This window comes from Malaclemys terrapin, chromosome 8 (assembly GCF_027887155.1).
Source record: "Malaclemys terrapin pileata isolate rMalTer1 chromosome 8, rMalTer1.hap1, whole genome shotgun sequence".
NCBI classification, from domain to species: Eukaryota; Metazoa; Chordata; order Testudines; family Emydidae; genus Malaclemys; species Malaclemys terrapin.
The window spans coordinates 29,414,768-29,437,586 of NC_071512.1; the positions used below are offsets into that span (position 1 = coordinate 29,414,768).

The following is a 22,819-nucleotide window of genomic DNA, read 5'->3' on the forward strand; positions in this document are numbered from 1 at the left end:
TGTGTTGGTACACACCATTAATAAATAAATTTATGGAGATATCCCATCTCCTAGAACTGGAAGGGACCTTGAAAGGTCATTGTGTCCAGCCCCCTGCCTTCACTAGAGGACCAAGTACTGATTTTGCCCTAGATCCTTAAGTGGCCCCCTTAAGGATTGAACTCACAAGCCTGGGTTTAGCAGGCCAATGCTCAAACCACTGAGCTATCCCTCCCCCCCGAGTTGCACCAGCAGTTGTTAGTGACAGTGACCACTGCTGCTGCTGAAGGTAATTTAAAATGCTTCCAGCTTGAATGACAAGGAGCAGATAAAATTGTTCAGCTGAAATTGGAAGCTAGGCACTAAGAAAGAGCACTAGTGTCTAGTTAGAAACCTGATATATAGCCAGGAAATGAAATACTTTCCACTTTATTTTCTGGTGGCAGTGTATTAATAAGTACATGCTTCCCCTGCCCTGAAAATAAACAAACGCCACTCCTGTTTGGAGACCTGGAGAGTAGCAAATGTCTTACCTACCTGCTAAAAAGGCACTAGGGTGACCCTGGGAGTTATAAAGGAGCAAGCCTAACTTCTGCACCCGGTTTTGGTAGTCCATCGATCCGATGATGACAAATCTGTGCAGATCATCTATTGTTGGTCTCATGGTGTGCCCTCTGATGACTGTACAAGCCAATTCTAGAGGTGCACATTTTGCTGCAGATGGTGCATGGGAAGTTCGCGGTCAGTGAACTGTGCGCTGCTGATGCTCTGTGACGTCGTTCGCATGCCTCTTGTAGACGCCGGCAGCGGTCTTCCTCAAAGGCGATGCAGGTATTTCTGACTGCTGCTCGCCACTGTGTTCTGTCGCTGGTGGTGTCCTCAAGGTCCCTAGGTTTGATACTGCTGTACTGCAGATTGGCTTTGATGGTGTCCTTGTAATGTTTCTGTGGACGACCTATATGCCGGATGCCCTGGGAGAGCTCACCATACAGAAGCTGACGGGGGATTCTGTTGGCATCCATGTGGTGAACATGACCGGTCCAACGTAGCTGTGACTTCATGATCATCATTTCGATGCTTGTCATCTGGGCTCTCTCGAGGACCTCGAGATTGGGCACTTTGTCTTGCCAGTGGATCTTCATGATGCTGCGGAGGCAGCGCATGTGAAATGCTTCGAGCTGCTTGATGTGACGCCTATATAGTGTCCATGTTTCGCACCCGTACAAAAGAGATGAAAGAACAACAGCTCTGTACACAAGCAGTTTTGTTGAAATCTGGATGTTGTGGTGATTTAAAAGTATGACATGCAGACAGCCAAGGCTTGCTTTGGATATTCATGCATTGATCTCATTATCCAGTGATCCATCACTGGATATGACACTACCCAGGTATTTAAAGTTCTCCACTCCTTTCAGCTGAGTGCCGTCAATGGAGATACTTGGGACAGAAGCATTTGATCCAGGTGCAGGTTGATTGAGAACTTCTGTCTTTCCGAGGCTGAGAGTCCAAAAAGTTGCGAGGCCTCAGCAAACTTGTTGACAATGTGCTCTTTGCTGATGACTGCGCCCTCATGGCGCACACTGAAAATGATCATTTTCAGTGTGCGCCATGAGGGCGTAGTCATCAGCAAAGAGTGCCTCAAGAAGGAGTTTCTGCACTGTCTTAGTCTTTGCATTCAGGGGACAGAGGTCAAAAAGTGAACCATCGTGCCGGTATTTCAAGTATATACCTCGGTCCATATCTTTCATTGCATGGTTAAGGACACATGCAAAGAACAGGTTAAATAGGACAGGAGCGAGAACACATCCTTGTATCACACCATTGGTGATGTTAAAGGGGGCTGATGTGGCTCCATCAGACAATACTTCGCCTGTCATGCTGTCATGAAAAAGGCATATAATCTGGGCAAATTTTCTTGGGCAGCCAAGTCGTGATAGAATGGTCCAAAGGGCTTTCCTGTTGACGGTATCAAACGCCTTTGTCAGATCTATGAAGACAGCATACAGGTGCATGTTCTGTTCAATGCACTTCTCTTGTATTTGTCTGACAGCAAACACCATGTCGACTGTGCTCTTGCCAGGTCGAAAACCACATTGACTTTCAGGTAGATTTGCCTCGGAAATACTGGCTATTAGGCGGTTCAAGATGATGCGGGCGATGATCTTCCCTCCAATGGAGATGAGGGATATGCCTCTATAGTTTCCACATTCTGCTTTGCTGCCTTTGTTCTTGAAAAGAGAGACAATAATAGCATCGCGGAGGTCCTGTGGTATGTTTTCGTCCTCCCAGATGTTGATGATCACGCTGTGGTACGCTGCTAGTGCTGGTGGACCTGCTGCTTTGTATATCTCTGCTGGTATCCCATCTTTTCTAGGAGCTTTCCCTGGACTTATCTGGCTAACAGCGTTCTTAATCTCATCTATAGTGGGTGGAAAGTCAAGTTCTGTCATAGCAGGTTGTTGTGGAATTTCATTGAGGACAATATTATTCACAGTTGATGGTCTATGGAGAAGGTTGCTAAAGTGTTCTCGCCATCTTTCGTTGATGCCATCTTTATCTTTAATCAGCATTGTGCTGTCTAATGAGAGCAATGGTGTGGTCCTTGGTTTAGTAGGTCCATAGACAGTCTTAATAGCACTGAAGAACATCTTTAAGTTGTGGGTCTCAGCATAGTGCTCAATTTCTTTGGTTTTGCTCTCCCACCAGTTATCTTGTATCTGACAGAGGTCTTTCTGTGTTTTGCTCTGAAGGTACTTGAAATAGTCCCGCTTAGAGACTAAGGAGAGGTCATTCTGCCATTCGACAAAGGCTTTTCTCTTTACTTCCAGTGCTGAGCATATTTCTTCTTGGTTCTCATCAAACCAATCCTGATGTGTTCTTTTCTTTGGTCCAAGAGATGTTATTGCTGTGTCAGTCACTATCTGCTTGAACTGGCCCCACTTTTCGGTTACAGTTGTCCGTGGGATGTCTGTGGGATGTCAGTTTGTCATCAAGGCTCTTCTGGAATTTGTTGAAACATTGAGCATCCTTCAGTTTGGCTATATTGAAAGCAGGTCGCACATGCTTAGGGCGTTTGTGCCGAGAAGGGGAACGATGTAGAGTTGAAGAAACCAGGTACATGTATTGAAATAACTCAACAAAAAAATCTAGAACACTCTTATGCTTTGGGTGTTAATCATCTACTAGTGGGTGGAGAGCTTAGAAAGTTATTTTCTCTATAAGCAGTTTTATTCCATAATATTGCATTATGGGGGTCTTTGCACCTTCCGATGAAGTATCTAGTATTGGCCATTGTTGACAACAGAACATTTTATTGTGGACCAATGATCTTTTAGGACATTTAGAAAACAACTGGCTTGGGTTTGCATGCCTCTCTCACATAGTCACTGGAAGTGGATTTCAGCATGAGACCATGGTTCCAACATGCAGAAAGAGAACTACGTGAAAGCTGGTCTAGTATCAATTTGCTTTTACTTGTGCTCACTGGGTGTCAGAAAACTTTGCTCTGCTCTGTCATATTTTAAGTGTCAAGTTCTCATAAAGGAGGCAATGATATATTGTGGATAGACTGAAGACTAAATCAATTACCTGCTGGGGTGGAGGACATTCTTATAATTTAACAATTACACCTGCTGTGGCCATGCAGTTCCTAACAGAAAACCTGCACTGAATTTATTCCAGCTCATCCCAGCCACTCAATACAAGGAACAGGTGACAAGTACTCTCCAACACACCCAAATGAATTCCCGAATATTTACTAGCGATTTCTGTTCACACTTAAACCTCCACAATATCAGGCAGAATGTCACAGAAATAAAAGGAAATAGTGATATATTGATTTACAATCATTTTCTTCTCATTGGATAAGGATTTAAGGACCTGATCCTGGAAAGTAGAAACACTGCAACTGCCACTGTAATCAACAGATTTACAGGTACTCAGCATCCCTCAGGATTTAACCCTACCTACCCACCACTGATTCAGCCTATTACAACATCCGCCTTCCATTTTTCCATTTGCTTTGTTTATTAAGTGCCTATATATACGCCACCTCTTAATTCTTCTTTTGACCAATACTGCTGAACACCTGATTCAGGTACAGGAGAAGGCCTTGCAAACCCCATTACATTTTGACTATTGTCCACTGCTTAGAAGCAGTTTTATTGTTTTATTGTATGGCAGCTGCACAGGGTGTTGTAGTTTTCTCCTTTTTACAACACCGTGACACAATATTGCAGAGCAATTTGCAAACTAGAGTGTGGCTAATGCTAACTTACGACTTAGAATAGTGATACTGACCTCCTTTGTAATGTGTTTGGAGAGCTACTGATGTAAAGTGCGATATAAGAGATAGATATCGTTGTTATAAAGTCAATGGTACTGGTTTACCTGAGGTTGGAAATAAACCTATAAAACATTAGCGTAGAGCATCTGGATTTGGTTTCTAGAGGTTAATATTGTTCCTAGACACTCCGTTATTATGTATTGAGTACAGGACAGATAGCTAAGATATAAAAAAACCCCAATATCTTTTAAGCATATATTCTCATCACAGATACTTGAGGGAATGACATATAAAACATCTGTTAATGCCAACAGGATTTTGCCTATATAAATCCAAATGAATCCTGAAGGATGAAACTATACCCTCAAAGCATTCAGAAGCAGACTGTTCCTGAATAACACAAAATCAAGTATTTGATTCCTAAGCCTGAATTCATCCATCCTTTGCCTTGGCTCATGCAAGATGTATAAGTACATTTGAATTTTACAACATTTACTGTGCAGGTCAGAGATTAATGCCAGTTGCTTTCATTATATTTGATGCAAAATCTCTAAGGGGGACCTGAAAAAATGAAAGTGCAGTAGAGAGAACAAAATGAATTGCAAATACTCATAACTGTTAAGGACCTGCTGATGTCTCATGGAAATCTCTGAAAACAGTCTATTTGGAGACCATTCAGCAGCATCAAATAGAGATCCCAGTGGGGATCAACACAGCAAAAGCTGCAGGGGATAAAGGTATTGGAATAAAAAGGACGAGTTGTACAGACAGTCAGCTTCTGCAATCAGACTTCTGGTGAATATTGTATTTGACAAACTCTAATAATTATTCTAATGGTAATTAATGCTTTTGCACTCCTATAGCACTTTTCTTATGTGGAGCTCAATGCATTAAAGAAGTAAGGCTGAACTCTCTGTGGGGCAGGGAAGTCATATTACCTTTTACTGATGAACAGTTGGAGGTACAGAGATATAAGGGGAATATCCTGTCTCCCTTTCCCTGCCTGCTGGAGGTTTTTACATACAGGGGAACTGTTGCGATTCCACTGCTTGAGGAAGGATTTGAGGAAGATGCGCAGGGAGCCAGCACCCGCTGCACACTACAGAACCCAGCTCTGCAGGGGTTGACAGTTACCTATCACACGCTTTGGAGTATGATTGACAGTGGATAAGGATAGATGGGTTAAGATCTGGTGGACCTCATGCCCTTCTGCCCCATCAATCATTGCGCTCTGTAAAAAGGTTCAACAATAGGCACAGAGTAACACTCGAGCACTTTGAGGGCCCTTCTCTGGGCATGAGAGAATCCATTTCTATTCTGCAGCCTTGTGGAGGAAGAAATCCTGTCTCTGAGAGATCCCCAGCACCTAACCCAATTACTTGAGACATGTACCATGAACAGGATTTACACCTGTGTCCTTTTCAAGGTCACATAGAAAGCTTGTGGCAGAACCAAGAAAAAAAACCAACCTCAACTATTCTGACTTCAGGTCTTGTGCTTTAACTATAAGAACAGCCATGCTTCCTATACACATACTAATCAGATCACAAATTTTTTTTGTAGACTATTTAATGGCATTTTATGTAATATCTATATTTTATGCAGTAGACACTAGCTGAACATTCTTCTAAATTTTGTAAAGAATTCTGGCATTATTTGGGATTAGAGACTGAAAGAGAAACAGTCAATATGGTAAGCAGAATTAATACTAATAATTTACATTTCTACATTTTTATTGCTGCCAGGAAATTTGCATGAAAATACATTCTATGTTTCTTAGGAGATCACTGACTTCTGCTTCTCATTCTTCACCTGAAGTGACAGTCTGGTTGCAACATGTCAGTTACCATGGAGAGCATTACATTATCAGATTATTGGCCAAAGTCTGATCTCACTCAGAGCCGTTAAATAAGGAATAATTCCACTGAAGTTCACATCAGTGTAAATAAAGAAGCAGAGAATAAGGTCATGCTCTGGATCAAGAACATAACAGAAATAGAAGATAGCTGAAATTAAGAAGCTCTTTACTCTAGAAGACAAATGCATGAAGTAAATCTAATGGCTTGAAGTTGGATTTAGAAAGTGGCATCTTAGTTCCAATTTGGAGTTTTAACCACTGGACCAGCTCAGCAGGAGGAAGTAGTAAGTTCATCATCACTTGGAGTTTTTCAACTGAGACTGGTTATCCTTCTAAAAGATACATTCTAGTTTAACCACTCATTATTGGGTTCGATAGTGTTCAGTAATATAGTAGGGAAGAGTAATTCTCCCCACTGCAGAAATTACTGGGTGAAAAGTCTATGGCGTATGTTATTATTATTGGTGCAATCTGGCTTTAAAAACTAGAATGCTCACAAAACAGAATTTTGTTTTCCTACATATATCCTCAGGAATAATTAAAGTGATGAGAGGAAACAATGAATAGCAATGCCTCTGTACAGAGTGGATCCTTTGTTTACCATGAGGTTCAGGTTATCTTTAATTTGCTATTCAAAAGTGATCCTCACCCATAATAGGGCAGTAGGATGTTCTCTTAAAGGCCAATTTTAATCTAGAGTTTTTCATACATTAACTTCCATCTCCTTCCAGCTTGGCGATAAATGGCAATATACTTTGTATAATCTCATACAATGGATATTTGCTGATTTCTACCTGACTTTATGGCTAGTACTCAAGAAAACATTAATTCAAACTTTGACTTTTCCATCCAAGTCATAATGCAGGAGAGGAGAAATTTAAAGTGGGTCCAGAACGAACAGCCAATTAGTCTTTTCCTAATTAACTTTGCATAACAATTCTACTTAAACAAATGCACTGAAGGGAGCAAGTAAGATCCTGCAATGTGTTTCCCCTAACCCAACCAGAGACTACAAAAACAAAGCAACACACCCAATAGGCAGCATAAGCTACTTTCACCTGGCCTGCTAGCAAGCCATTATCATTTTGCTTCACCAAGCTTGATTAATCCTCCAGGGTAACAGCCCTAAAGAAGCCTGTCATCTCAAAACTCCAAAGCAGGTGAGGTGAAGTTCAAATTTATAGATACAGATTTTCCTTTTCTTAATAATACCATTTGAGGAGTACAACATGTTACTGGCACTATACTAACAAGAGGGGAAATAAATCTGACAGAACCCAGCATGCACTCCTCATCCATCTTTCTAGCACTCCTTACACCATCATTAGCTTGCGGGGATGGTTTAATAATCCAAAGCCCAAGTTTAAAATACACTGAAACAGCAGGTTCAAAGCCAGGGAGGGTCAACTGAGCCCATTATAATCAGATAAACTGAGATCATTCCAGGCAGTTTGCCATGCAAGGGTCTTTAGGATGACATTTTAAAAAGAACAATGTGTGAACATTATGGATCACTTGGCATTTGAGACAACTCAAAGAAAAGTTTTTGAAAAACACTAAGTTAGAAAGCCAAAACAACATCTTATCTCCCCCGGAGATTAACTATATTAGTCACTCATTATCTTTATTTCATTGCTATTCAACAGTTTTAAGTCCACTGGGCCACGTTCACTCGACTATGCAGACTATGGCTCAGAATCACCAATGATGGAAAGACTGCTAGTGGGCCTGTCGTGAACCATCCACAGCCAGGACAGCCCCAAAGGTCACAGAATAGCACAGGGGCTGGCACAATGGAAAGAAGGTGATCTGCATCTTCTCTGCAGCCTCACTGATGAAGAGCCTACTGAAGAGCCCCTGCTTGAATGTAAAGCCTCCCTCTCTCCAGCAGACACTTCTGAAGGACAGTGGTGAAAACACTGCTTATCCTTGCCTGCGGGTATATTCCCCTTGGGGTGCAACAGCTCTTGGTGGTGCTGGTGGGCTAAATCTGGCCCAAAAGATTTGAAAGAGTTCCTCAAAGCCAGGCAGTATATATCTAATGTGAGCCTAGGAGTGTTCAATCACTTTACATAACCCATTTGACCACATTAGACATGGGAGTAGCAAGGATATTTCACATCTGTATATGGCACTGGTGAGCCCAATACTACAGTACTATGGGCAATTCTGGTGCCCACATTCTTAAAAGATTATTAAAAAGTTGGAGCTGAAGAAAATGCCTCACAGTGAGAGATTCAAAGACCGCAATCTGTTTAGCTTGTCAAAATGGAGATTGAGAGGTGACTTGATTACAGCGTACAAATACATCCACAGGAAGAAAGTACCAGGTACTAACAGGTTCTTTAAATATGCAGAGAAAGTCATAACGTAAACCTATGGCTGGAAGTGGAAGTCAGACAAATTCCCACTGGAAACAAGGCATACATTTTTAACAGTGAGGGTGATTAACCATTGGAACAAACTACAAGGGAAGTGGTTGATTCTCCACCTCTTGCTATCGTCTGAATGCCTTTCTGGAAGTTATGTTTTAGCCTAACACAAGGTATGCATTAGTCCTACCCAAGTTACTGGGGCTCAATATAGAGATAACTGGATGAAATGTAATTGCCTGTGATATATAGAAGGTCAAACTAGATGATCTAATGGTCCCCTCTGACCTTAAACTCCATGAATCTATGGAGACAAGCAGGTTTCTCTCCCTTCCCCCGTCCTTAAGGAAAACAAGTTTTTAAATTCATTTAGAAGTCTCTTTTTGACATTCTATAGCTGCAGTTTTTCTCAATCAGCCTAATCTTTTCCCATCAAGCTTCATGCTAATCCCATTCTGCTATACTCCTTAAACTAATAAAAGATTAGGGTGACATTTCAGAAAGGGCATCGCATTAAGCAGCAGCTTTCCCATCTCAACAGATCACACGGTGCAAAACGTAGTGAACAGGCCATTAATCTTATGGTAACGAGGTGTCTTTCTGAATGGAGACCTCCTCCTTGATCAATACGAAGGGCACAGGAATAATGAGGACACTGATGCTTGCCATCTCTAGCAACTTTGCCAGAAGGTGGCGGATCCATAAAGCACACTGATGTCAGAAACAGCTCCTGTCACTGCACCATTCTGCCATTGACAATTGAGAGCAGGCTCCCACTGGGATCTGTCACCTGGTGTGCTGTCTGCAGATAATGAGCCTTCCCCTATGTTCTAATTAGTGGCATAAAACTGTTTAACAACTTTGGCTTTGGTCTAACATGGAATCAATTAGGATTAGCAGCTGAATAAAGAGTAAATTTTCATGCCTCTCTCACTAAGCCTGCATCACTGGTGAAAATCACTAACAAAACCCTTTGTTCCTTCCTAGGGTGGACAGAATAGCACAGACCTAATCACGGGCCTTCCTGTTCCAGTACAGGACCTGCTGATATCATTGCATTGCCTAATTAGTCTTTACACCACATGAATAGAAAGCAGCCTACTGATTTATTTTCGTTTGTTACATATATCTCAGCTCTCAAAAGGAAGAGACAGCAACTACAGACAGAGGCAATTATACGTCTGCCTTGTTTCTGGGGGACTAAAATCTCACATGAAGTATTGAGAAAATCTTTAGGAAAAAAGTTTCAGCATCATCCTCTTTACCTGCATATAAACTGCATCTTTATAATTGCTGTGATAGGGCATTACCCCTTTAAGAGCAAGACAAGCTGGGTAATCTCACCAGCATATAAAATAAAGCCCTGATCCCTGCAATGACATCCATGCAGGCAGACCTTGGCACCTATCACTGAATTTAACAGGCTCTGTATGGGTAGAGGGGTATGACCATATGGAACAAGTCTGGCATATCAGGGACTAGAGGGAAGTCAGTCTGGAGCAGGGTCTGGCGGAGGAAAGACTTGTGGGCACTGCTGTCAGGGTCCTAATATAAGAAACCCACTTTGGAGATGGCTTCTATCCTTTTTGTCTTTGGTTCTCTCTTTGGTGGTTAATGCATTGAGATTTGCTCTTGTATCCCTTGGAGTGTTTGAAATTCCAAATTGCAGGCTTTTGGAATCCAGATGACTTGTGTCACCCTTGCCCTTCTGTTTAATTCTAATAGCTATGGTTTTCTAACCTTTTTATTTTGTTGTTGATGCAGGTATCAATGCTTCTAAAAACAACTGCCCTGTAATAAAGTCAATCCCTTCCTGTCCATTTTCTCAATGGCAATACCACTGGCATTATATTCTATTGCTGTCTCTCTCAGGATTCTGAGATTACTGTAGATATCCAGAGGAGGAAATTGATTACAATGGACAGTTGCAAAGTCAGCATTTACCAAAAGCTACCACACTGTAATATCTGTGAAATCACAGTATTTCCTTTCTCTCAGAATAGGAAATAACTGCAATAACTCATATACAACTGGGAAGTAACTGATAATAAACACTGACTTCTTAGCAGAGGTTAATGCAACCACCCTAATTTTGCAGTCTGTGAAGACAAAAGATTCCCAGTTAACAAAACAGGCATATTGGATATTTGAGGGGAGGGAAATGCAATTTCAACCTGGGAAAGATATGTAAAAAATAAAAGAGCTTGTCACATACTCTGACAAAGATTTTTCATAGAAAGTTCCACCTCTCCATCTTTTGGGGAACAGTGCATCCTGTAATAGCTTAGGTTGAGGAACTTACCTGTACACTGTGGTGGGTGGAGAGGTCAGTGTGTCGTAGATGAGCCTCACATGTCCTTGGTACAACTCCAAAGCCAAAGGGTCATTGTCCCCTTTGTACAATAAGATGCCATTGTCTTTATCTGTTGCTACCTGTGAAACATCAACAGTTAGGTGAGGATGCTTGAGTTAATAAAAATGGAAACACTAAACCTGTATCATATGGAAGGATCCTATATTTAGACTAACAACTCTACTGACATTTTTAAAATCAGATACAACAAGAGTATTAGCAATGCAAATTCCCCCAAACTCCCTCAACCGTTGACCATGAGCTGAGAATTCCAAACCCATTCTATCCTTGGTGTCTCTTAAGACTGCCAACAAAGGTTTAGACTGTAATGGTGAGTTTTGCAAGGTGGACTCTAGGTATTGGACAGGAGCTGCTAACCTCATTTTATATAGGCTGTTCAGCTACCACTATGAGCTTTGGTCAGCAGAGTCAGGTCAATTCTGCAAATACTGTTCTGCTAAGAGCCATTCCCATTTTTAAAGTATGTACTTAGGCCCTTTGCAATGCATTCCCTGAACATTTGTGCAATGGAATTTTACTAGTGCAAATGCTCATGGGCTGTGAATTTTAAATCTTGCACTTTCAAATGTTAATGGAAATTGAACTTAAAACCCAGTTGTGCAAACCTCACATCTCACTACGGAATGTGATTAACCCCGATGTAGTGTCTTTGTGTGAAAGAGCGAGTGACTGAGATGTCATTTAGCTGCTGGGCCTTGATACAAAAAAATCAATCTGATCATGGACAGTCTGTGAACACAAAGAAAAACTAAAGTGTGCCTAATGGATTATACATTATAATTATTCACTCAACTCTAGTTATCACCAAGCCATGCTGAGTTCAAACTGGTGATCAAGCGAGTCAGAGTATAAGAACCTTCCAGTCCCTCCTAGATTTCCATCTTTAGTGTCCTAAAAGATACCCAAAAGCCTAAACCCACAGGTGATGAATCCACCTTCCCATGAGGTACCCCTAAAAGTGAGAGTAGAAAAAGTAGGACAAGAAATACTTCGAACAAAATCTGCCTCAGAGTTATTTTTGCAACAAATATTGCAAAGTTTTTTTTGTTTTTTTAGTAGCAGTTAAGTGGCAAAACTAAACAGTTAAATATTTTAATCTATTTTTATTTAAACAAACACTCTTCCTTGCCCCTTAGGAGAGCATGATTTTCATTCTTTTATGAATATGTTTTCATAGGAAGCTCTCTTTAATTCCTTTTTAATGGCCACGGAGGTATCCCAAGTTTACATTGTTGGCAATTAATTAGCAGAAGCAGAAACAATATTTAAACTGGAAAATAAGATTTGAGAACACCATCTGTGGGTGTTCTGTGTAACAAGCAGGCCTAGCCTCTGAGTTATTGCTGGGAGACATTTACTCCTTGTACATTTTACTTAAAGGGAAAATGTCAAGGGGTTCAAGCTCTGAACTTAGCCTCTGGCATAATGGAGCCCTTGAGAATATCAGACTTTCTAGAGTCTTTGAGAGACTTTCCTATGATCTGAAATGAGAGAATTTGGAAAAAATAAAAAGGAGAAAGTAATCTGTCTACATGGAGTGAATTGCTCTCTCATATAAACTGAGTATACAAACTTGTTGGCCTCTGCATTATCTACATCAGGGGTCGGTACGTTCGGCACGCGGCTCGCCAGGGTATGCACCCTAGTGAGCCGGGCCAGTTTATTTACCTGCTGATGCGGCAGGTTCAGCCGATCGCGGCCCCCACTGCCCGCGGTTCGCCGTCCTGGGCCAATGGGGGCGGCGGGAAGCAGTGCGTCAGCAGTTAAATAAACTGGCCCGGCCCGCTAGGTGAGGCCTTTGATAGAGAGGCAAAATTCCGATCTTATGATCCCAGATGGTTCCTTTAGTTTGAAATAAATTAACCTATGATAGAAGACATTAATCTAAACAGGTGGTGGTAATGTTGGGCCCAATACAAAACTTGTTAAAGTTAGTGGAAAGAGTCCCATCAACTTCAGTTGCCTTGGGATCAGGCCCTTTTGTGGTTTTTGGCAACACCCTTCATGAATATTATTTGTAGATTTTTTTTTGTGGCAGACGTAAAAATTTACAATATTTTTTCAGTCAACAGAACAAACTTGGTAGAAACCATCTAAATAAGCCTTTGAAAAAATCAATTCTTAATCCTGAAATGTAGTCCCATCTTCAAAGTCTTTCCCACTGGTGTTTTGACTATGTTGAATTTACGCTCTCACAAGTAGTTCTGGAACATTACTTGCACCACCAGAAGCCATTTCCTTTCTAAACTGAGAAAATAAAGCAAAATGAAAGAAGACTAATGTGATAATCTCTCTTGCACACATATCCTCATTCATCACTTGAAATGCCATGCTTCTTTCATAGGGTGAGGCTGGGATAGTAGCAGTTCAGGTGCATAAGCAGTGGTATATGGAAGATATATATTATGTCACAGATTAATTTTATGTTTCTCTTTTCTCTTTATTACAAACTGTTACAAGGGGCAGATTTTTCCCTCTGTTACCGTAGGCCAATGGAAAAATAATTATAATTCAAATGACATAGGCATATTTTAAAATTGTATTTGTATGTCCAAATGGCTTCCAAAAGACATGGATCTAATATTGGATTTAGTGGCTCCAATCCAAAGCATCTGTGATCCAGAAAATAAAAACAAATACTGCAGGAGAGGCATGGTAACCATACTGTTTATTTTCCGTCATCTTCTAAACACATAACACAAAGCAAATTGAAGTGATCTAAGTAGACATTTAACCAAAATCTACCCACTTTTGTCTAAGTGAACATGCATAGTAATGCCTGAGCAGTCTAATTTCTGGAAAAAGCCATTTCAAGAAGCATCTTTTTACAATGCTGTGCCCTACTATTAAACATTCACTGATGAAGGAACCTGTACGTCAGCAGCCAGACTGGGAAATTTGAAGATACCATCCCTGTTTAAACTGCCAATACCACCTTGTTATGCAAATCTCAGAAGATAACAGGGTGGAGAGGTTGGGGATCAAACCAGGGACAGGACTATCTCAGTCGCTGCATAATGTGACAGCACAGTTGCAGAGCAGCCACTGTCACCTGCCCAACACGGCCCCAACTGTCTGCCATTATGTAGGTCAATAAATGCACTTCCTCTGGGATGAAAAGCACTGAAAGGTTATCTCTTAGAAGGACACTGGGCTGACAGATGAGCCATTACCTCTTCTGTGCAACATACCTGGAGGGAGATGTTTGCCTGAGGACGGATTTTGGCCGATGGCAGCTCAACATAGGAATCCTTCCCAACAAAGTTGACGGTGATAAGTTTCTCACACTTTTGGCCAGCGAAGCCAGCCAGGCAGCGGCAGACTGGTTCATGGTGTACTACAATGCACTGAGCCCCATTCTGGCATTCATAGTGGTCACAAGGGCTCGTCTGTAGCAGAACCATTGGTGGGGGATTTTCACAGAAGAGTCCGCTTTAAAGGGAAAAAAAAAAAACACCTATAATTATCACAACCCTTTAGCACTCTGGCAGCATTTCCAGGATCTGAGATTCAAACACCGCATTGTATTGTGACTCCCCAAGTCTAATAAACCACATAGCATTGTGATTCCTAGCTGCTCATGGATATTTGGAGGAGGCCTCTTCAAATTACATGCATGCAAATAGGGTATCATTAGGCAAGAGACTCAGCCAAAACTCCAGATCTGATTCTCACCTTCCCCTACACACACACACACACACCGCTTTGAAACATTTCAGATTCAGACTTTGCAGCTTGAGCCTATCTCTATTTTTACAACAGCAGCCATGAGGCCAAAGCCCTGCTTTTAAATGTTTTAAAAGGTCTACTTGTTTGCCTTACAGTAGGGCTACGTCTATACTGCAATCCGAGGTAGACATGGATAGACATATCCATGCTAGTATGGCTAAAAATAGTGGTAGAGGCTGTAGTGCAGGCTTCAGCATGCACTGGTGGTACAAGCAAGCTGAGGACCCTCGGTACGTACTCATGTTGCTAGCCCAACGCTTACACTGCTGTGTCTATAGTGCTATTTTTAGCTGCGCTAGTGTGGGTGAAGCTAGCATGGGTATGCCTACCTGAGCTGCAATCACACCCCAGACTGCAGTGTAGACATACTCTCTATGTATAAAGTGTAAAAAAAAAAAGAAGCGTGTGTGCTATCTCTAGCCATGTGAAACAATTTCTGAAACTTATTAAGACTAAGGCACTGACAACATGTTATTTGCTGGGCAGTTTCCTAATGATGCTGCTTCTAGCAGCCATAGGAACATCAGATCCCTCTTAGGTGAGCTTCTGGTTATGTTAAAGGACTGAAGAAGTTCTGAGGACAGTAAGGTCTGCAATAGTTAGAAACAGACTGAAAACAGGAATGTCATATCTGAGCACTCATGAAAGCTGAGGTGGGGAGAGGGATATTCTGATCCAGATCCATACTTTGTGTCTGACTTTTATCTGTCTAATAGGCCAAATCTGTGCACCAAAACCATGCATACACACAAGAACTTCGGATCTGACCTGGCCTTTGAGGCTTGGGCCCACATCTACAACCATTGCTATGGTTCAATTTCCTGTGTTGTTTCCCTGACTTCATTATGTCTGGAATTTGTTCCAAACTATTTGCTTTCTCCAACAATGATGAAACTTCATTGAAATATCAAAAACAATATTGTGGGGGTGGCGAGGAGGGAAGGGAGAGTGTAAAAAAACTGCAGTGATCTTACAATGTAATTCTACTTGACAAAGTAAAAAGCAGATTGAACATTTCTACCCAGTATGCCCACTATGCTCATACCATCCATGAGCACTGCTAGGCTGCCACATTAAGCAAACAGTTTGTTAATCCCACTGAAACGCTCAAGCAGAAAAGCACATCAATGCACCTGCTGTATGCCCTGAAGTTCCTAATTACAATAGCTTTCCAAAACCAACAAAACCTTTATGCTAATGAATACAGCATAAAGTTCTGTGATCACTTGGAACCACTGGAGCTTGTGAATAACAAATGAAATGATGAAAAATCTTTGCTCAGTGCACAGAGAATGCAAACAGAACTTTGCTGTTATGCATGCTCAGTGCTCAGAGATCCTTCACATTCCAACCATGGTATCAATGTCCTTTTTGATAAGAGTTATGGAAGACATATGCATACACACAAAACGTTAGAATGCCCAGTACAGTTCTGGAGAATTAAAAGTCAACCTATCCTGCCAAATAACAGTTCTTATTAAAAAAACAAAACAAAACAAAACTCCCTTCCTGTAAGGAGATGAAACCTCCAGGCTCCACGACTATATATAGAAAGCATCCCCAAGTAAAGTTAGAATACAATCTTAATCCCTTTACCAAGCAGTACTACTAGGAGTGCAATGGTTGTTAGCAAATAGGACAGCTGTTATGTATTCCATAGAAACTCCAGCTTAGCCATGAACTTACTTTTGTTGAGGTAGAAGTTGTAAAGAAAACTTGGGTTATGGAATCTTCTACTCTTCACTGTTGATTTCCTCATGGGTAATTTACCAGAGAAAGGAAATACCGTATATACTCGTTCATAGATCAAATATTTTTGGTAAAAAAGTAACGCATCAAAGAGCGGGGGTCGGCTTATAAACGGGTCTACACCAAAATTAGATGATTTTAAACTCTATGGAATCATTGAATTGGATATCTAATACAGGGATCAGCAACCTTTGGCATGCGGCCTGCCAGGGTAAGCACCCTGGAGGGCCGGGCCGGTTTGTTTACCTGCCGCATCCGCAGGTTCGGCTGATTGCGGCTCCCACTGGCCGTGGTTCGCCGCTCCAGGCCAATGGGGGCAGCAGGAAGCGGCGGCCAGCACATCCCTCAGCCTGCACTGCTTCCCGCAGCCCCCATTGGCCTGGAGTGGCGAACCGTGGCCAGTGAGAGCCGCGATCGGCCAAACCTGCGGATGCAGCAGGTAAACAAACCGGCCCGGCCTGCCAGGGTGCTTACCCTGGCAGGCCACGTGCCAAAGGTTGCCGATCCCTGATCTAATACATTGTAGTTTTGTTTACCTGCAGACGCTCCAAGTAAACAAAACATCCCGACCCGCCAGTGGCTTACCCTGTCAGGCCGGGAGCCAAAGTTTTCCAACCCCTGAAATATAGGGTCGGCTTATGAAAGGGTCATACATGCTATTTTCACCTATCCATTTTGGGGGATCATATTATAAACGAACGGGCTAATGAAACGAGTATATACGGTAGTTAACATCTCACTCAACAGGTGGCATGAGTGCAAAACACTCTAATATTTCACTGCAGTGATAGAATGATGTTGGACTTAAATCTAGTGATGTTTCAGTAGGCAACCAACTGGACCATCTTGGTACCATACAATAGAGGTATTTGTATCTGAGGAAATGTGGATGGGTCAAATTCTGAGGTCTATCGAAGCTGGATTTACACCATATTTGAGAGCAGAATTTGGCCCAGTATTTTATAAACAGAAGAGTAAGTAAAGTACAAATATTGATTACATTTTGGATTCTTCATTTGAACCTGCTTCTGCAGCTCTCCTGCTTTCACAGCCAGTAGGAGGGTATCCCTGGTTTGGGGGAAAGGCAGATGCAAGAGGGAACCTCCGCTTTCCTTTTTCTTTCTTACAGTTAGTTTCCCGTCCTTTTCTTCGGGCAAATAAGCTTGAAAGAATAAGCCAATGGCTAAGGGCTGCAAGGAGTAAGCAGCTGAGCTCTACCTACTTCAGGAGGCAGCCAGTGAGACCTAATGATCTCCTCACCCCCATCCACACACAGTGTTTATACAAATGGAGTCTGCTAAGTTTGAGTTGTACCACAATAATCCTCTTGTTAAGTCTCCCCCGAATCTGTAGCCTGGCCCTGTTCATGGCGGCGTCATCACTGCAGACAGGAATCTATTACATAGAACTGTGAGGTGGGAAAAAAGGTGGCAAAATACTGTTCAGCAGGCCTGGCCTGCAGTTCTCAGGCTGTCTCCGCTTACTTTACAACGTGTATCACCCCTGGGGATTGCTCCGGTCCAAGGCCAGAATGACACAAAATCCAAATATACTAATGTGGCTAAACACTCTTTCTTCCTTGTCAGCCACCATCATCTCACTGGGCTTTCCAGGATAAATTGCATTTCAACACTTTTCTTATTGTATTACCAAATGCTTCCCTCATCTGCCACACAAATGTAGTCGCATTACACAGCCGGACTCCACATGTGCACAGAAGTACTGCCTCAGAGTGAATTCTCTTCTCTTAGGGAACAGTGCCGGGGAGAGCAATAATAAATTAGGAATCTGTTCCTTTCCCATTGTTTGGAGCTGATGCATTGTGCTTTCGGGGGGTCACAATGATGGGATTTAGCACAGGCTGAGGGGAACATTGCTCTTGGAGCCCTCTGACAATCTACCCAGACAGCATAGTTTTGCAGAGGGACTGGACAACCTATTAATATGTTTTCCCGTTTAAACAAAAAAGTGTCCTCAAAACTGTAGTCTAGGAGGCAGCACCGCCACTTATTTATATTTTGCTCCTGAGGAGTATACTGAGCACGTTGCTAGCATAGCATTATGTTCAATTCATCAGCGGAAACAAGGGAGGCCAGCTAGAATTTTCTGAAGTGGGGAGTCCTTCCCAGGGAAATTGTTCCCTTTCCAAAACTTGGTTCAGTCTGGTGCATGCCAAAGACAAAAATGCACTTTAAAACATTCCTGATGAGTATCAGGCTAAAAAGTTCTCTCTGGCAAGTATGAGTTAGCTGTATCCGGAGAAGGGGTGCCACTCCATCTGAGGCAAGGAACCCAGTCTTCAATTGGGTAGTGGAGTTTTTCCATGAGCTCTAGTTACTCCCCACAAGCCCCTGCCCAATTACTTTACTTTACACCATTTTCTACAGTGGAGTTATTTGAGGTCCAGTCTCCAAGAAGATAAGGGAACAAAAAGAGTAACAGTGTTGTCAGAAGCTAACCTAGATACACAAAGGAACACTGCTAACATGTCAGCTTGCTTGCCAATTTAACCCAGCTGCTACAGTAGCTCATACCCATGGATGCGGAGGCTTGATTGATTATTAGTACTCTTGTCAGTTGCAGCCAGGGAACTAAGGAAAGCTGGAGGACTAATCAAAGCAGATTCTAATACCAACCTCTACAACTGCTAGAATGGACATGTTCAGTTAAGAGACAAAGTGGGCAAGGTAATATCTTTTATTGGACCAACTTCTGTTAGTGAGAGAGATAAGCTTTCGAGCTACACAGAGCTTTTCCTCAGCACTGGGAAAAGTACTCAGAGTGTCACAACTAAATCCAAGTTCGATATGACCTCACCCACCTTGTCTCTCTACTATCCTGGGACTGACATGGCTACATTAACACTGCATACAACAATGGAACATGTCCAGTTAGGGCAGTCTCCTAGTTTCATTACGTGTCAGACTGTCGTCTCAAATCAGGACTCTTGTGATGGGCTGGTGAATGCTCTAACAGGGCAGTTGGAAGTGAACCTGTAACCAGGGCCAATTCAGTGGGAAGCTACCACTGCTGTCCTAGTGTCAGTATAACAGACTCTTTAAATGTCTTAGGCTGTCCCACACGTTAATGGTTGTACTAGTATCTCAGCACTTAGTCCTTGTCTAGCCTAGTGTCAGCTGTTCTGTTTTGTCTGAGAGAAATGATTCAGGTAGAAGAACACTAAGCCTGTATATTTTCATGTGAATTTAGGAAAATCACCTGGCCTATACCAGCCTCCACTAACAAAGAGGAAGTGCTACAGGAAGCTGTTTTGCCTGTGGTCAGTGTCTCACTCAAAGATTTCTAAAGAATTCTAATGCCCAAATCTCCACATGAATCACTGGGTAATTTACTCCGTGCAATCACATCCCATTTATTGGCTGTCTCAGTGAGCTGTAGCTGTTCAGCTACTAGCATCAAAAAGTTACACTACACACAAATACAACAATACAGACTAACACGGCTACCCCCTGATACACTACACACAAGTGTTTGTCAGGGGCTTTTTGTATCCCAATGATCGGAAGTCAAAGTCTGGCCCTTCTTGTCCAAGCTGCCTGAGTCTAAGGAGGGCAGGAGTCTACAGGGCTGTATAATCCTTGTTTATTTGAATAATCACTGTTGAATTTCCTGCAGTGAACTATCACAAGGGGAGCTCTGAAACAGCCACACAATGGAGAAAAACACCAACATGGTTTATGTAAAGCTCAGCAGAGTTAATGTTTCCCCTCTGAAGCAACATTTATCAGAACAACACTGCTGTTCCATGGATTGCTAAAGGGAACATTTGACAAGTCAGATTTTGCCCAATAGGGTTTCATGAATTGTAGAAACAGTTCGTCCACAGGGTAAACAAATCATACTTTGGACAGAAGACACACAGAAAACATTTCAGGAAGAAAAGCATATCAAGTTTTTGAAAATCACATTAAGTAATAAGCTATCTCAAAGTACTGCATATAGAGCAACTATAAATTAGCAATTACTAGCTCACACCATAATGAAATGACTGGTGTGAATGCACACTACTAATCCCTACTGGATGGAATCAGAGGTGCTTAACTCTACAGCTGAGGCCCTAGACTACTATAGCTAATGGTGATTGTCCCTTGTTCAAATATGCTTCCTCAGCAGAGGAATATGGGTTTTAACCCCACAATTACTGTGCTGTCCATGTGACCATGACGTACAGCACAGTCATAATCTCAAAGCTGCTAGGGAGCCATGCATTTATTACAATAGTATAGACACAACTATTGGGAGAATATTCTGTACATTCACTGAAATTCTTTCTGATATTTAGCCAAACATGTCTGTGCTCAGTTTCATCTCATACTTCCTTAGTTATCTTTCCTAGGCCACCTCAAACCTTCTCTCCCTCTGTCAGTATTTAAACATTTGCAAAGTTATCTTATCCCCTTAGTAGTTTGATTCCTGTGGCATATATCACTGCACATCTTGCAAATGCACAGGAGGTGATTTTACATGCTTGCACATCACAGATCTGAACTTTGTCCCTCAACATGTTTGCAATTACAATCTTAACAAAAAAAGTCACACTCCCATTCAGAACTGTGTGCTTTGAAACTACAAAAGGCCAGAGGCATGAAAAGAATAATGAGCAGATAGTTTTTGTTAGCAGAATTTTAATGCTCACTATGAAAAAGATCAGATACTGTTCTGGATGGGCAGTGAGAGTGGACTAACTCCAAGAGCTTAAGGCAAATTCAGTCTCCACCGCCCTTTCAGCCCGTAAGCCTCTTCTGAGACTACTGGGATGCGAGTCAGTCAGTGATCGTTGTGCCAGTGATATGGTGATGTGGATACCACTAGGATCTGAACTGAAACCACCAAACTCATTTCACACAAGTTGGCAATAGAGCTCGCATCTACATTTCAAGGCAATTTATAAGAACTATATGAAAAATATCAGAAGCTGATTTCTAAAAGAGACCTTCCTCACAGTGATTTATTCACTGCATGGAATCATAGGAATTTGGAATCAAAGCTTGAGGGTGGTGGTGTAGTCAAGGGCAATGGACTGAAGAGCAGGAGATTTGGGTTCTGGTTATTCATTTGCAATGTGACCATAAGGAATTCCCTTAAGCTCTCGGTGTCATTTCCTCCTCTGTAAAATGAGGCTAATGCTGCCTACCCACTTCATCCTATGGCTGAAAAGTGCTGTATCAGGGCTAATCATTAGAGCTGTGCAGAAAACGGTAAAGCCATTTCATGGTGGCTTTTGATATTTGGAAATCCGGTTTCATTATGATTTGGAACAACAGCCAAAGTTTTGAAATTCTCCACAAAAGGGAAGGGGTCCCCAGCTCAGGGGCAGTCTGCATAGCGGGCTGTTCTAGAGCTATGGATCCTGGGCACTCTGGGGTCCCCAGCTCAGGGGCAGTCCACCTGGTGAGCTGTGGAGGACCTGGGATCCTGGAAGCCCCACTTTGTGGCAGACCACCAGGTGAACTGCAGAGGAGCCTGGGTGCTTAGGAGCTGGGCTTCTCAGGCTCGTGGACTGCCAAACAGCTGGAAGCCTGAAAGCCCAGGCTGCTAAGGAGCAAAGCAGGTGAACTTGTAGGAAATCAGAGAGGTTTCCATCAGAACTCTGCCTGGGTTCCATTGCAATTGGGTCAAAATTGAAATATCTCCATGAAAAATTTCATTTTTGATTCATTTACATATAGATAGGAAAATGTTCCATCACAGAATTTCCAACCAACTCTATTCAGTATATGATCCTTAGTGTGATTTCTAGAAGACACTCTCAAATGCTTGTTAGTACCTCCCTCTTGAGCACCAACTGAGAGACATTCCTTAAAATACAGAACAGATCATCACTCTACCTGGCGTCTCCTAGAGTTACCACCATCTGATAACTGGCTTGAGTTGGATTTGAATAGGCAGCATAGAGGTGCATGAGTCTGCCATCCAAATCCTTGAATATGCTAACAAATAGCAAGGCTATTTAGTGATTAAAATTCTACAAAAAAAGTCTACCTCGTACCCTCTCTACCCAAGTATTGATGTTGTCACCAGGGGATTTAAGCAGGGAATAGAACATGATGGAAAAGGTTTGCCTAAGAAATTCAGGGGTTTCTCTTATATTTGTAAGATTTGGTCCTGTGAAATTGCATGCTTACTTTGCTGTAAATATCAATGTCAGTTCAATAGGAGGCTGACTGATTTGCAACAAAAATACTTGTTGAGAAAAAAAAGAATAAGGATGAAACAGAAGAATAAAAAAACTGCTACGCACAGAATAGGGTTTATAAATGCTCATGCAATTTTTGTTTTGTCCAAGCTGATCTTTTCAGGTATTTCTCTCTCTCTGTTTGTTTCAAATACAGAAAAGATTCAGTTGGAAGGAAGCCAGCATCTAACCTCAGGCACTGATTAGTGAATCCGTTTGGAGAAGCACTCTCATCTTTGACAGATAGCAAGATTTCCAGAAGTCTGATATATCGGCA

At 42.0% G+C, this 22,819-nt stretch overlaps 1 protein-coding gene across 1 annotated transcript in view; it reads right to left on the reverse strand.

Moving 5' to 3' along the window:
• The window catches only part of SLIT3 (slit guidance ligand 3), a 779,517-nt gene that overhangs the window by 40,234 nt on the left and 716,464 nt on the right, over positions 1 to 22,819 (reverse strand). Inside the window, exons 31-32 of the mRNA XM_054037022.1 lie at positions 14,060 to 14,300; positions 10,797 to 10,927 (exon numbers count right to left, since the gene is read on the reverse strand). Of these exons, the coding sequence (XP_053892997.1) occupies positions 10,797 to 10,927; positions 14,060 to 14,300 (372 nt within the window). The remainder of the gene's footprint in view (positions 1 to 10,796; positions 10,928 to 14,059; positions 14,301 to 22,819) is intronic.